The sequence below is a fragment of the Mustela putorius genome, unplaced genomic scaffold (genome assembly GCF_011764305.1).
Source record: "Mustela putorius furo isolate JIRA1106 unplaced genomic scaffold, ASM1176430v1.1 tig00000174_pilon_pilon_pilon, whole genome shotgun sequence".
NCBI classification, from domain to species: domain Eukaryota; kingdom Metazoa; phylum Chordata; class Mammalia; order Carnivora; family Mustelidae; genus Mustela; species Mustela putorius.
This window is the reverse complement of record NW_025421304.1, coordinates 27,040,436-27,055,497: the sequence shown is the minus strand read 5'-3', so window position 1 is coordinate 27,055,497 and position 15,062 is coordinate 27,040,436. Positions and strand designations below refer to the sequence as shown.

General features: G+C 52.9%; 2 protein-coding genes across 8 annotated transcripts in view; one reads left to right on the top strand and one right to left on the bottom strand.

Moving 5' to 3' along the window:
• Nucleotides 1–2,857: 2,857 nt before the first annotated feature.
• Nucleotides 2,858–14,803, top strand: ESRP2 (epithelial splicing regulatory protein 2). 6 transcript variants are annotated; one of them, XR_006605591.1, is made up of 16 exons: nt 2,858–3,186; nt 3,265–3,393; nt 4,847–4,960; nt 5,069–5,183; nt 5,446–5,544; nt 5,769–5,823; nt 5,896–6,006; nt 6,105–6,237; nt 6,324–6,366; nt 6,539–6,840; nt 6,937–7,149; nt 7,258–7,456; nt 7,603–7,789; nt 8,092–8,257; nt 8,337–8,438; nt 14,595–14,803. XR_006605591.1 is itself a non-coding variant. In XM_013052253.2 (16 exons), the coding sequence occupies exons 1-15, from the start codon at nt 2,989–2,991 to the stop codon at nt 8,420–8,422; spliced, it is 2,154 nt and encodes a 717-aa protein (XP_012907707.1). In that variant the 5' UTR covers nt 2,858–2,988; the 3' UTR covers nt 8,423–8,438; nt 14,595–14,803. The 6 variants fall into 6 exon arrangements, 4 of the variants coding, with proteins under 4 accessions (XP_012907707.1, XP_012907708.1, XP_012907709.1 ...); XM_013052253.2 differs by having other exon boundaries at nt 8,333–8,438; XM_013052254.2 differs by lacking the exon at nt 14,595–14,803 and having other exon boundaries at nt 5,899–6,006; nt 8,333–12,723.
• The window catches only part of NFATC3 (nuclear factor of activated T cells 3), a 133,727-nt gene continuing 128,712 nt past the window's right edge, over nt 10,048–15,062 (bottom strand). The window contains exon 10 of one of the 2 annotated variants that reach the window (XM_004744502.3): nt 10,048–12,280. In XM_004744502.3, the coding sequence (XP_004744559.2) occupies nt 12,159–12,280 (122 nt within the window). In that variant the 3' untranslated portion in view covers nt 10,048–12,158. The remainder of the gene's footprint in view (nt 12,281–15,062) is intronic. The other variant, XM_004744503.3, reaches the window with a different exon arrangement.

Sequence of the window (15,062 nt, the reverse complement as noted above, 5' to 3'; positions counted from 1 at the left end):
ACTGGTAGATCCCCATAACCCGCCACACTCCCAGGCTCACATGAGGATTCCCAACCTATATCTGCCCCAGCCTTCATGTACTCGCCGCTGGAGCGCCAGATTTGGCGACTGTGTGGCCTGGCTTCACAGGACCAATTTCCTTTCCCCGTGAGTACCTGAATTACACTCTGGGAAACGCTACGGGCTGGACCTTTGGAGCCTTGTTCACCCCTTTCACGTATGTTATTTCCAATTCATTCATTAACGATTTATGAACCCTAGTAGCTGGGTTAGGATGGGGGACGCTGCTCAATGAAATCGAGAAATCTCAAACTTCTGTGGCGACCCCTACTACAGGGGGAGGTGCCTTGAGAGAAAAATGCAGGACACGGGATGGGTTGGGAGAGGAGCTCCGATGGAGACTCCCAGAGGAAAAAGACCCACCCGTTAGCCCCAGGGAAGGGTACTGAAATATCCAAAGGCTCATGATGCAAAGCAAAGCACTTTGACAACCAATCATTCATTCATTCATTGTCTTGAGCAAGTACGACAAGCCAGGCAATGTGGTAAGCACTGGGGATGAGCCTGTCCTCCAAGGCCTGAGTTCCCAGTGGATGCGGTGTAGGGAGACAATAAAGGATTTACTGTGTTAGAAGTTACTTGAGTGTTGGGGGAAAGGAGTGAGGGTTGTTTAGTATTAATATGTGTGATCTGAGAGGATCCATCTGAAGATGAGTAAAGGAGCTCAGCAAAGCAGGGGCCCTAACGTTATTTTAAAGAATTTACTTTTTTAAGAGTCCAATCATCGGGAACTGTCGTGCGGTTGGAGGCGGGCAGAGTTGCCCCACGCTGCCAGGATGGCTAGGGGTGCCACACTGGAGAGGTCACCTCAAAAAGGTGGCTTCCGGGCGCCTGGGTGGCTCAGTGGGTTGGGCCGCTGCCTTCGGCTCAGGTCATGATCTCAGGGTCCTGGGATCGAGTCCCGCATCAGGCTCTCTGCTCAGCAGGGAGCCTGCTTCCTCCTCTCTCTCTCTCTGCCTGCCTCTCTGCCTACTTGTAACCTCTCTCTGTCAAATAAATAAATAAAAATCTTTTTTTTAAAAAAAAAAGGTGGTTTCCGTGAACACCTGACCTCGAGACTCACGCTGAAGGAAGAACAGGGAAGGGCCTAGTGTGAAGGTCTGGAGGTTCAATGGATGAGGGCTCCCAGAAGGCTGAGATCAAGATCGAGTTAGCGCTCAGATGGCAAGGTGGTGACGCCGGACTGTCTTGTAGACGCTGGAGCCCAGACAGGAGCCCTACAAAGAGGCCCGCCCGCCAAAAGAGTTTTAGGAGAGGCCCTGAGGGTGAACACGGGTTTGAGGCAAAGGCTTGGATGGAGGAAAAGCCCAACTCCGCCAAGCGCAAGCGCGCTCCCGGGCGGATAGGGGAGGAGCCTTACTTCGCTGTTGGGTCCCGCCCCCAAACAAATATTTGACATTCCAGGCTTATCTAGAGGCTAACTGGACCCGCAGAGCGAAGTTTCCCCCTCCCGCAGGGCCTGATTGGCCTAGCGCTTCCGTCGTCGGAACCAGCCGGCAGGCGCGGGAGTGGGCTGTCCGGAAAGGGGCGGATACCCGCCTATACCAGAGGAAGCGCTCGTCACCCGAAGCCGCTGGAAAATCTGTTTGTTTCCCCACTCCCGGCGCAAGTCACTTCCGTACTGGGCACGTCGGTCTCTTTATCCGTTAAGTAGGGATGCGCGGAAGTGTGGGTTTAATGGGCAAGGCCTCGGAAGCGCCTGTCCACCCCGAGCTCTTTTCTCCATCGTCCGAACGTCCGGACGCTGCGCCCAGCTTTTCCGAAAGCGCGAGGTGCGGCTCCCGCCTCAGTTTCCGCGCGGCCTTGGCGCAAGCCCACGTCCTTTCCTCCCACCATACTCTTCAGTTTCTCAATCATATAAACGGGGAGCACTTAGCGAAGTGCAGGGCGGCCTGGAAATGCGCCGTAAAGGAGCCCCACCAAGCACGACGGGGCGAAAGGGTGGTGGAGGTCCTCCACGCGGGGCTGCCCTTACTGGGTTGCTGGTCTCCGATGGAGAAGAGATGGAGGATCTGCAGCCTGCACGCGCACAGTACACCTTCGCCGCTAGCCCCCACCCGCCGGCGCGCTCACATCTCCAGAGGTCAGGAGGGGAGGGCGACGAAAACAGGCAGCAGTCTCCACGTGGGGTAACCCTGAACATTAGGCTCACCCCCGTCTGGGGTGGCGCTCTCCCTGCTTCCCCAGCACCGAGGCCTGCACACCACCTCGTGTTCGGCACCGCGGGCAGGTCTTACTACGTGTGTGGACGAGCCCTGCCCCGTGACCTCTACTCCCCCCGTTCCCATGGCTCTAAGAACCTCTGCTGATCCCCGACCCTCCCCCTAATCCACTTGGCCTCTGGTGACCACCCCCGCACAGGCCTCTGGGTGATATCCCGTAATTCACCTCCCTTTTAGGTGACTTCTGTCACCCCCCCCCCCGACCGGCCGTCATGACCCCCCCACAGCCTCTATACTGTCTCCTGGTGATTTTCACAAATCCCGTGTGACCCCTGTTTTTGCACTGTTCTTGGCGTAGGCCTCATGGTGGGAAGGGACAGAGTAGAACGATACCGAGTCAGGCGAAGCCCTTTGACGGAATGGGAGGCCGGCCCGTGAGCGCGTACCCAGGCCGGGCGTCTGAGCGCGCGCGCGCTGCGCTAGGTTCTAGCAGCCTTACCCCTCTGTTCCCCCGGCTGCCCTCGGTCACGTGGCCCGCGGGGCCTACAGGTAACTCGCCCGGAGAGGGCGGGGGCCAGTAGCCGCCCCGCCCCACGGGGCGCCGCGGGCGGGTCTCAGCAGCGCCCACTGCGCCAGCCGGGCCGCAGGTGCCGCCCCCGACACACGGTGTCCCGCCCAAGCTGATTCGTGTCTGCCGTCGGCCGGTGCGTGCGTGCGCCTCGTCGGTCCGCGTGTGTCTGGCCGAGCGCCCCCTTCCTCTGCGGCCATGACTCCGCCGCCTCCCCAGCCACCGCCCCCGGGCCCGAACCCCACCTCAGACTCTGCCGCCGACCCCCGCCCCGGGCCCGGACCCCTGGTCGTACTGTTCGGAGCCACGGCCGGTGCGCTGGGGCCGGACCTGGGTTCCGATGAGACCGACTTGATCCTCTTAGTCTGGCAAGTGGTGGAGCCGCGGAGCCGTCAGGTACGGTGAGAAGGGGTTGGTGGGGTCCCCAGGATCCGAGGGGAACAGTGGCTGATAGGTTTCCCCCGCCGCTCGTAGGTGGGGACGTTGCACAAGTCATTGGTTCGCGCCGAGGCGGCCGCACTGAGCCCGCAGTGCCGCGAGGCGAGCGGCCTGAGCGCCGACAGCTTGGCGCGGGCCGAGCCGCTGGACAAGGTGCTGCAGCAGGTGAGTGCTGGGGCCCGGGCGAGTGGAGGCATGGCGGGGCCGCGGGGACATTTCTCAGCGGGAGAGGCGGCAGGAGGCAAGGCCTGGTGTGCTGCGACCAACTGGCCTGGGCGGTAGGACGAGTTCCTGTTGTTTAAAAGTTTCAGAGATTCCCGCGTGTGCCGGCCGTTCCTGGGGGCACCTTCCTTTTCAGCCTTTCCAGGGATTCACTCCTACTGACGCGGTGGGCTGGAAACTGCGAGACCCCTCCCAGGGCCGCCAGGGCTGTGGGGTGAGACGCCTCTGGGAACCTGCTTGGCCAGGTCTCCGAGAGCGGCATTCGGAAGGCAAAAGGGCCCAGGGGCCTGGTGTCGGCCATAGGTCACGGTCCCCGCCGCCGGCGACGTCGGCCCACCCACCCGCCTAGGAGACGCTGGAGCGGGGGAGTAGGGCGGGGTCTGCCTCCAAGGCAGACGCCGCCAGGTGTAAGCTGCTGGTCTAGGCCTGTCCCGGCCGGCTGGCCGGGCGTGGGCGCTGTCCGGACCCCGCCTGAAGGCTACCTGTCTCCTGAGTGCAAAGGCCCAGGGTGCCTCCCAGTGCTGGCTGAAGTGGGAGGCGGCTCCCCTTGCTGTTTTCTTTTTCTTATCTCCTGTGTTGCACTCCTGAGTCTGATTCTTGAGTGTAATGAGTTTAAGTGCTTTACACGCACAAATTCTTTCATTTTCCAACAACGCCGGTGGTTCTTGATGAGGTACAAACAGGTTGAACCTGATCCTGTTCCAGAAGGGCTCCCAGGTTAGACCCTACTTGGGGAGCGTGCTGAAGGAGAACTGGGTTGGCTCGCTCTGGGCCTGTGCCTAGTACTTCTACTGTTCTCGAGCAAGGAGGAAGGCTGGGGGGCTGGAGGTGGGGGGGTGCTGGGCAGCTTGAGAAGTGCCACCCCCTCTGTGAGCAAACAACTCCGTGCCAGCTGGTCGATAGTGTGGGTCAAAGCTCATGCTGCCCAGGGCGTCCAGGTGTGGAGCTCTGTCCTTGGATTTTCTCTGGCCCTCGGTTGGTCAGACCTAGAGGCGGGGCTGCCATTGACCCAGAGCCAGCTAGGCCTCAGGCAGGAGGATTGGGCCTCCCCCACCAGTCTGAGGGTGGTGCCTGGTCAGGGACAGGTTTAACCTGCTTTGCCCCGCCCCTTCCCACCTGCTTGTCCCACTCCACCAGGTGTTTGCTCTGGCCCTACTCCAGACTCTCCGGAGTGTGTTTGATGGGGGCTTTGGGTGATACGTGTCTGCCCCCATTTGGCCTGGAGAAGGTGACAGTGTTCTGGGGGAGAAGAGGGACACACAGAACCAGGCCTCACACCTGTGGCCAACTCCTCCCCAGGCAGGGTAGGGCTGAACATCTAGCTGAACCTGCTTTGCAGCCTGTGCCCTCCCTCCTGCCCGCCTAGCTATGAGCATGTGTCTGTCTCTCTCCCCAGTTCTCACAGCTGGTGAGCGGGGATGTGGCTCTGCTAGGTGGGGGCCCCTACATGCTATGCACTGATGGGCAGCAGCTGCTGAGACAGGTCCTGCATCCCGAGGCCTCCAGGAAGGTATGCCACTGAGGGCACACAGGGGGTAGGGTTCCCAGGACCCTTGTCATGGGGTTGGGCAGGGCCACTCAGTTCCCCCCACTCATGCCCCCTCCCATGTGCCTCCAGAACCTGGTGCTCCCCGACACCTTCTTCTCCTTCTACGACCTCCGCAGAGAGTTCCATGTGCAGCACCCAAGCACCTGTCCTGCCAGGGAGCTCACCGTGGCCACCATGGCACAGGGTACCTGCGACCCGGAAGGGTTAGGTCGGGGGGAAGCTGTGTTTGAGTATGTGCATCCTGAAGGGTTACACACACGAGTTTACATTATCTGTAAAGTCCTTGATGAGACATGCCTTCTTGTGGGTGCTGGGGTACGTCTGAAATAGGGACATATGTCTGCATGTGTCTGGGATGGGGACTTGTAAAGGCATATATGAGCCGGATCAGAACAAATGTTTGCCTCTCTGTTGGGATTTCCTTATTGTTATTTTTCTGCTCATAGACTTGGGGCTGGAGACAGATGCCACAGAGGATGACTTTGGGGTCTGGGAAGTGAAGACAATGGTAGCTGTCATCCTCCACCTGCTCGAAGAGCCCAGTGGTAAGGTTTCCCTCACCACCTGTCACCTGCTCTCAGGACTAGGTGGTTGTCTGCGTCTTACTTCCTCAAAGTCCCCTTCCCCACTTGTTACCTTCTATGAGAGACCATAGGTGGAAGCTCCTTTGTCACCTTCTTATCCCCCTCAACTGTCCTCTCTTTGCAGAGCTTGGTGGGGAGACCCCCCTCCACCAGACCCTGCTGACCCCCATGCCATCTCCTCTCAGGTCAATTGTTTTCGAAGGCCGAGGTGGTAAAGCAGAAATATGAGACAGGCCCTTGGTGAGTGTGAGGGTGGGGCTGAGGTCCGGGGGCCAAGAGCTGCGGGGCTCTGACTCTGGCCTGCCCCTGCAGCAGCAAGGCCGATGTGGTGGACAGTGAGACCGTGGTTCGGGCCCGTGGGTTGCCCTGGCAGTCGTCAGACCAGGATGTGGCTCGGTTCTTCAAAGGACTCAACATTGCCAGGTGGGTCTGGCAGGGCGGGTGGGCCCTGGAGGGCGGGCAGGCTCTGGAGGGCGGGCCTGCCCTTGAGGCACTAACAAAGCACTGCACTGGTTCTGCAGGGGTGGTGTCGCACTCTGCCTCAATGCCCAGGGCCGCAGAAATGGCGAGGCCCTCATCCGCTTTGTGGACAGTGAGCAGCGGGACCTAGCGCTGCAGAGACACAAGCACCACATGGGCGTCCGCTATATCGAGGTGGGGCTTTGGGCTGGGAGTAAAGCAGGGCGGAGCTGAGGCCCACCAGGCTGCAGACCCATGGGCTGCCCCCACTGTCCCCACAGGTATACAAAGCAACAGGAGAGGAGTTTGTGAAGATCGCGGGGGGTGAGTATGCTCCCGGCAGCACCTCACTCTGCTGGTTCTCCGTCCGTGTCCTACTTGCCCACCACCGCCCCCCTCCCCACCTTCCTGTCCCCTTCCCAGCATGCCACGTGAAGGCGGCTATCTGGGAGGGCACAGATGAAGTCAGTGGGTGACTCCCCTGCCTCTCACCAAGGCACATCACTAGAGGTGGCTCGTTTCCTGTCGCGGGAAGACCAGGTGATACTGCGGCTGCGGGGACTGCCCTTCTCGGCTGGGCCGGAGGACGTGCTGGGCTTTCTGGGGCCCGAGTGCCCGGTGACTGGGGGTGCTGACGGGCTGCTGTTTGTGCGCCACCCTGACGGCCGGCCCACCGGTGATGCCTTTGCCCTCTTCGCCTGTGAGGAGCTGGCGCAGGCTGCGTTGCGCAGGCACAAGGGCATACTGGGTAAGCGATACATCGAACTCTTCCGGAGCACGGCGGCTGAGGTGCAACAGGTGAGCGCCCAGGGCTCCCCCTCCTCCCGTGTGCGTCTCCTCCAGGGTCCCCCGTCCCACCTGGCTTGACGGGCCCATGGCTGCCTTCCTTGCCAGGTCCTGAACCGCTATGCATCCAGCCCACTCCTTCCCACACTCACCGCTCCCCTGCTCCCCATCCCCTTCCCACTGGCAGCGGGGACTGGGAGAGATTGTGTACGCCTTCGAGGCCTGCCCTATACAGCCACCATTGAAGACATCCTGAGCTTTCTGGGGGAGGCAGCTGCTGACATCCGGCCCCACGGGGTGCACATGGTGCTCAACCAGCAGGTGAGGCTTTTGCCAGCAGGGCGACCGACACGGTCAGAGAGGGCTGTGTGGTTGGGAGCAAGGCATTCTTGCCAGGACAGGTTGTTTATGAGACGACCCTGTGCACAGGGTCGGCCCTCAGGCGACGCTTTCATCCAGATGACATCAGCAGAGCGGGCCCTAGCTGCTGCACAGGGTTGCCATAAGAAAGTGATGAAGGAACGCTATGTGGAAGTGGTCCCCTGCTCCACGGAGGAGATGAGCCGTGTGCTAATGGGGGGCACCTTGAGCCGCAGTGGCATGTCCCCTCCACCCTGCAAGCTGCCCTGTGAGTGTTACAGGGGCTGGGGAAGGAGGCATGTGGGGGCCAAGCTGTTGTAAGCCTCTCTTTCTGCAGTGGGGACTCTCTTCTGGCTGCCTCACCCAGGGCAGTGCTGGGCTCCCTGCAGATGCACTCTCTGCTTCTGCCTCCAGGCCTCTCACCACCTACCTACGCCACCTTCCAGGCCACCCCAACACTCATCCCGGCTGAGACGGCAGCCTTGTATCCCTCTTCAGCACTGCTCCCGGCTGCCAGGGTGCCTGCTGCCCCTACCCCTGTTGCCTACTACCCAGGGCCAGCCACTCAACTCTACATGAACTACACAGCTTACTACCCCAGGTACCGGCTGCTGAGAAAATTCCACAGTCTTGCTCCCATTCTGGTGTGCGGGAGGGTCATGATCCCCTTCCTGGGCCACGTAAGCCAAGGTCTGTCAGAGCTGGGACTTAATCAAAGATGGACAAGGAAGTGACAGGTACGGTCTGGAGAATACCGTCTACAAATGAGAATGGAAGACTCTGGAGACAGAAGTTTTAGGGAGGAGGAACTGAACTAAACACAGGCAGAGAGGGAAGAGGGAGGGAGGCAGGTCTAGGCCACAGATGGGACTACATTCTTAAATTCTGCCTCTTCCATTCTAGCCCCCCAGTGTCCCCGACCACTGTGGGCTACCTCGCCACACCCCCCACTGCCCTGGCCTCTGCTTCCACCTCAGTGTTGTCCCAGCCAGGAGCCCTGGTCCGTATGCAGGGTGTCCCATATACAGCTGGTATGAAGGATCTACTCAGCGTTTTCCAGGCCTATCAGGTGAGGTGTGGCTGGAGGGCTTGGGAACTGGCTGAACCTACAGCTCCCTCTCCTAAATCTCTTTCTCTTCCGCAGTTAGCCCCTGATGACTACACCAGTTTGATGCCTGTTGGTGACCCGCCCCGAACTGTGCTACAGGCCCCCAAAGAGTGGGTGTGTTTGTAGGTGAGGGAGCCAGGAGGTAAGAGCTGGCTAACATCTGTCATGTCTCTCTTGGCATCGAGAGAACCAGTACCCTCACCCAGGTGGCTCCTTCCTGGGCTTGTCAAAGCTCTCAGCACCTAGAATGAGCTCAAGCCCCAGCTCCATCTCCCACTTGTTGCTCTGCCTGTTCACCCTAAAGATGATGGCTGGACCCTATATGCAGGGCTGGGGGTGGAATGGTGTTACCCTGCTCCCAGTGGCCTGATCTGGGCCTCCTGAATAGCACCATGAGATCCTTCGGTCTGTTTGGCCGTGGTCCGTACCCAGATTCTGTGGGGCTGATGTCCACAGCAGGCATGCTTGCTTTTTAAAAATGTAAGCCCTGGTGCCTTCAATGTATGACTCCTGGGAGCTTCTGAGTAAAGATCCCAATATTGTGCTTTCCCTTTCCCTTCTGGTAGGGGGCAGGGAGGCAGAAAATGCTGCCCCAGCCCCTGGAATACTTGACCCTTAGTGGCCACATTGTGCCATGGGTCCAAGGACGCTAGCTCTCCTCCAACTTGGCATAAGGACTATGAGTGGCAAAATCACAGACTGTTTTGACCGACTGTACTGCAGTATCCCCAGAGGACACTAGGGGGCAGGAGGCCTTCACACAAAATCTCAGGCCTGACTTAAAGGGGACTTACTGCCTACTTTTCATACACACCTTGGGCAGGCCAGTTGTCCTGAACTCATTAGACATCGTGGAATGTCCTTTGCACCCATTAGAGGGTACAGAACTGAAGCTTCGGAAGAAATTTGGAACTCTACTCACTCCTCCGTAAAATAAACAAAGGTTCCTAACCAAGTGGACTTTTAAAAGCCAAAGTGCCTTTAGCTGCTTTGGACTCCCGAGTGTGGGGCTCCACACCTGCCCCAGGGAGAGGAAAACTCAGGCAGATTTCAAGGACAGTGTTAACCTGTCACCGCTTGTTATTTCAGCCCTGTAAGTGAGGAACCTGAATTGCTGGCTCTTCCCTTTGTTACTTGTGTAAGGAGCACTGTACTCCTATAAAAGGTTTTAAAGTACAAAATGTGTAAGAAAACACAATCCCAAGTGCTGTAAACATAACAGAGAACCAATTCCTTAACTGTACGTCGCCCATTTTATAAAATACAAGGTTTCAACAGGGCTTCAAGGCCAGGGGCGCTGGGGTGGCACAAAACTCGGTTTTGGCTCAGGTTGTGATCTCGGGGGTCTCCCTCTCCTGCCAAAATAAATAAATCTTTAGGAAAACAATCCCGCCATTCAAGGGCTTCATGGCCAGATCCTAGCAGAGCTCTAGTGGTGGTAGTTCGCCCTGGGCAGCAACACCACACGGGAAACCGAAGACAGGACATCTGGTCCCTTTCGAGGTGTCTTCAGCCATGTCCCTTACTATCTAGCAAGTAGAAGGCTGCTTATGCCCTTCCTCAACCCAAGAGGTAGCACAGGTTGGAAGGGGCAGGGGTAGATGCTGAGACATGCCCAGTTGCTCAGTTTTGCTACTAGAAGTCAGTTTGCACAGCCCAACTGTGTACAGAAGTTTAGTCTTTACCTGTAAAGCCAGAAAATACTGATTCTTAAGCCAAAGACTTAACAAAATGATACAAGACTACTTATATAGTATACAAAGCTCTTTTAAAATTCAACTTTTATTTTAAATAGGAAAGCATTTCTAGTGCTACAGGCATCAAGGTATTTAAAAGGCATCAGAATTTGGTGCATAGCAACTCTGGATCATAGAGGCTTTTATTCATGAGGGCAGCAGAGCAACCCCCAGAGGGTCCTGCAAGGGAAACTCTTGCAGTAACCCCATGTGAGACAGCTACCCCAGGGGCAAGAGGGTGGAGGCAAGTCCGGCCAGCTGTCTGGAACTTCTTTTCAGGGGCTGCCTCTTAAAACCCCTCCAAAGGAAGCTGTGGGCTGCCAACTACAGGCCCTGAAGCAAATCGCACTGTCCACATTCTGACAAAACTTTTAAAGAAAAATGTGAAAACACCCAGCTCCAGGAGGGACCAGAGTGATTTGCTGAAGGAGAGACATTTTTCTCTAACTAGGTTTAGGGGAAAACTAAATCATGGTTTGAAGGGGGGGGGGGGGACATACTTCTTTATCCTGCAGGAGGCCAACGGCTCCTACCTGGCTGACTAGAGGAGGTGGGCAATGAGCCGGCTCCCCCTGCGGAGGCCTTACTTGGCCTCAATGGAGAGTCCTGGCATCTAGGACTCCTAATTCCCTGGATTAAAAAGCCCTTGACCAGCTCAGCACACTGTCACACATACAGGCACTCAAAAAAAAAAAAAAAAAATTTTTTTTTTCCTTCCTGAATAAATGAAATTACATGATTTTGTTGGAAAACATACTGCAAACTTCAGGTGCTTTGAAATGGGCCCAGCCTTGGAATAGGTACTAATCCCATTAAAGGGAGAAGGGCAGGGTTTGGAAAAAGCACCCAACTTGGGCACCTCCTTTGGTAGACAGCAAGCTGGAGGTTTTTGCTGGCCCCTGCCCTGGGCACCAGCCTCACCAGCAGCAGCACCGGGGCATCTTTGGTGTGGAGGGTCAGGTCTATGATGCTACCTCATGTCTGGGTTTGCGTCGAAGCCTTTTGGGGAAAAGGCTGTTTTTTTGAGGCCGTGTAGATGGGAGGAGGGTAGGCCAGAATCATTTTCGGCTGTAAACAGAACGAGGGATAAGCATTCCATTCCACTGCGAATCGTAGAAGCTTCCCTTCTGGAGTCCTGCATTTTCTCTGCTCCTCTTCTGACGCATAGTTCATTTGTGCTTAGCTTATGACACAGCCTGGCCTCTGGAGAGGAGTTAGAACCGGCAAATTTGCCTAAACCATCATGAGGCTGTGGCTTCAAAGGTTATAGAGCAGCCAAATGCAGATATTCCCAGTTAGAAAAGGTCTGGGACAGAGGACACACAAGGGAAAAGCACTCCACAGCCTACTTGTTTGCAGGATGGCAGGATATTAAAGCTAGGAAGCTAAAAAGCCCACCTTTCAAAGTCACCTTACATGGAGCTATCTTATCCAAGGCCCTGAGGGAAAAAAAGCAATTTCAACATGGCGTCAGTATGGAGAGATTGCAGGAAGATTACCTAGAACGTTACAAAAAGGCTATGCTCTGGAATGTTGTTTTATATTCCAACACGTCAATGATTGGAATGGTCTCTTCTCTAACAGTTTACTTTTATAAAGAAGTATGAGCTACATTTGGCTTTATTTCCTATAAATCTATGAAAGGCTTTAGGACATGCTGAGTTTTTTGAGGCATAGGTGTGGGCTTAGGAGAATTTTTGTTTGCCTCTGGAAGGTTTTATCAAAAGTTCCTACTTTAAAAATATCATCAAGGCTAAAGAGTCCTTCAAATGACCATAAAGGAGTAAAATCACCAATCATAGCTAAGCAACCAGGTCACTTGCAAAAGCAGCATTTCTGAAATGGAGAGCCTGCTGCATTCACACTCAAAGCACCCATCATATAAAAGTATCCTATTTAAATATAAAAAGCAAAGCTTATTTCCCCAAAGCTCAGTCTATGCTGCTCCTGTTCTTTTACAAAATCTACCCAAGGCCTGAGGTGGAGGAATGCTGCTTTCCCCACATACGGTGACCCCAACTCCCGGTGCCAGTCCTGATGGCCACAGAGTTGGAAACCCAAGGTCCAAGGAGAGAAACATGCTGAGAAGTACATGGTGGTGGACACAAGGCTGCAGTGAACTCTTGTCAGAGGCCTTCGGATCTTCCTATATCCAGGGAATCAGGGCCTGGAAGGGGAGCCTGCCTGCTCACCCCTGTTCCTTGGGAAACAGAAATCTGAGACATGTCTCTCCCAATTATCTCGTTCACTGAAAAACAAGAAAAAGAATAATTAGTGACCTTTGTGTGACTGACCATATGATGCTGAATGGCGAGTTCCATTTCAAAGATGTTTTTTTTTCCTTTCCAGTGTTCTGTAAAGGTAAATGCAGTGCTTAAAGCCTGGTCCTAAACTGAATGGAGACCTTATTGCAGACCTCTATTTTCCCTTTCAGTTCAGTTTGGGATGGGAAGGGAGATGGTTCAGAGAACAGGAAACATTCCTACCCTGTATAAGCTTCTGCTCTAGAGCAGAAGACAGGATACATCTGACATGAGTTCATATTAATCTCACTTTTCCTGAATTTGCATGCCTTTACAGGGGGTTTCCCCCTTCTGATACCTGTGGTGTACTTTGTATGTAAAGTGAATGCAAATAAATGTTTTGGTGAGAATAAAGGAAGATTTACTAAATAAAGCAGTTACTTTGTTACCTTATGCTAATACAAAGTATTCATTATGTTGGGGGCAAACTTTTGGAAAAGGCTCTTGATTTTTTTTATGGTTTCTATGATGTCAAGCACTTCAAGGAACATAGTGCTCTGTGAAGCACAATACAAAAAACTTCAATCTTAAGGAGCCAGTATAGAAAATAATATACCAGGGGCACCTGGGTGGCTCAGTTGGTTAAGTGTCTGACTTCAGCTCAGGTGATGATCTCAGGGGTCAGGGAGGAGCCTGCTTCTCCCTCTCCTCCCTGCTTGTGCTCTCGGTCTCTATCTTTGTCTCTCTCTCAAAAAACAAAAAACAAAAAACTCCAAATTCCCCCAATAAGAACCCTTAGTTCTCTGTCATGAGAATTCTTTGCTTTGAAATGAAAATTCCTTGCTTTATCAACCAAAGATTAAACTCCTGGGTGTATGCTTAAAAGAACGGAAAACATATATCCATATAAAAACTTATACTCAAATACAAGTTCACAGAAGTATTTTTCATAATAGCCCCAAAGTGGAAACAATCCAGATGTCTACCAAGTGATGAATGGATAAACAAAATGTGGGCTACCCATACCATGGAACATTATTCAGCCACAAGAAGCAATGAAGTTCTAATACATGCTACAACATGGATGAGCCCTGAAAACATGCTAAGTGAGAGAAATCAGACACAAAAGATCATACATTGTTTGATTCCATTTGTATAAAATGGCCAGAACAGACAGAAAATAGGAGGTTACCAGGAGTCATGGTGAGAGAGGAATAGGGAGTGACTACTAACGGGTATGGGAATTTTTTTTTTTTTCTTTTTGGAGTAAAGAAGGTTTTCTAAAATTAGATAGTTGTGATAGCTGCACAATTCTGTGAATATACTAAAACCACTGAATGGTGTATTTTTGAGGGTGAATTTTATAGTAATGAATTATATCTCACTACAGCTGCTATAAGTGAAAATAGGCCAACACCAAAAAAATTTTATACTTAGAATGTGATGTGATCATAGCAAAGGAGACACAATCACTTAAAAAAATCTTCAAGTATTAACATCTACTCTTTTAAAAGTTTAGGTAATTTTAAAAATTCTTCAAATGCATACACTGATGGCTATAAGAAGGGAACTAACATGCACTTCATAAATACTTACTGAGCATCTCTGACAGTTTACAAATGAAATTTTGTATCTTATTTCAATCTCCACAACATTTGAAGGTAACTACGAACCCACTATTTTATAAATCAGTTAACTGAGGCTTTGGCAGTTCACTCATTTGCTTAGTAAACGGTGGAGTGAGTTTCCAAACCCATGTCAGTTCTTGGAGGCCAAGAGTAGAGAAACAGGGAAATCATTTAGACGAAGTGCAAAAACCTGGACAAATGTGATGCTTGGGGAGGGAGAGGGAGTAAGTTAAGAGAGGGGAGAGAGACAGGAAAGAGAGAATCTAAAAGGGACAAAAATAGAAAAGGCAGCCGTTGGCACCTGTTATTTCAAGCCACATTAACAAGCAAGGAACAGTGTTTTCAGTGTGAACTCCACGTGTAAGTCTATGGCCTAGTCTCATGCTAAGACGGAGCACAGGGATGGCCCATGATCTCCGCATGTGGCCTCTCACATAACTCACCACACCGAATTACTGGTAGGGCGTCATCATTCTCTGTCTCTCAATAGCTTGTGATTTTCTTAAGGGCAAGGACCTTACTAATAAAGAAACAGCAATTTCTGGTGACAACAAATGGATCCTAATTCAATACAATTACTTGAAAACTACTGGGAAATAATATGTTAAAGTTCACTAGGTGATGGGGTAGGAAAGGGACCAGACAATATTATTAAGACTAATGAAGGACCATCTGATTTTTATTTTGACAGCGTCTATTTTAGACAGGTCTCCCAGCAGTGGCAAAAGCCAAATACAGAAGCGAGTACCAGCTGACAATCATCTTTTCCCAACACTTATCCCTTCCAAGGATGGTAACTTCAGAGATGTTCCAAGCTGCCATGCAACACACCTTCTTAAATTATCTCACTGTCCAAGTTTTAAATCTATAAGGTGATTAAAATGGTGTTTTGTCATTATAAAAAAAACCCCACACATGACGTATTGTTTTCCTGTATCTATGAGAAAGTCAATGCTTACATTTTCTTGAGTATGAGGGTATATAATATATTCAGCTCTATCCACCCACTTACCAAGTACACTTTTTTTTTTTTTAAGATTTTACTTATTTGAGAGAGAGAGGAGAGTAAGCGAGCACAAGCAGTGGGAGTGGCGGGCAGAGGGAGAAGCAGGCTCCCCAGTGAGCAGGGAGCCTGATGTGGAACTCGATCCCAGGACCC

Bases quoted from the DNA above. Each gene is read 5' to 3' on its own strand.
- ESRP2 (XM_013052253.2), top strand. From the start codon at position 2,989: ATGACTCCGCCGCCTCCCCAGCCACCGCCCCCGGGCCCGAACCCCACC. The intron at 4,961-5,068 runs GTATGCCACTGA...ATGTGCCTCCAG, and splicing joins ATCCCGAGGCCTCCAGGAAG to AACCTGGTGCTCCCCGACAC. The intron at 8,258-8,332 runs GTGAGGTGTGGC...TCTCTTCCGCAG, and splicing joins GCGTTTTCCAGGCCTATCAG to TTAGCCCCTGATGACTACAC.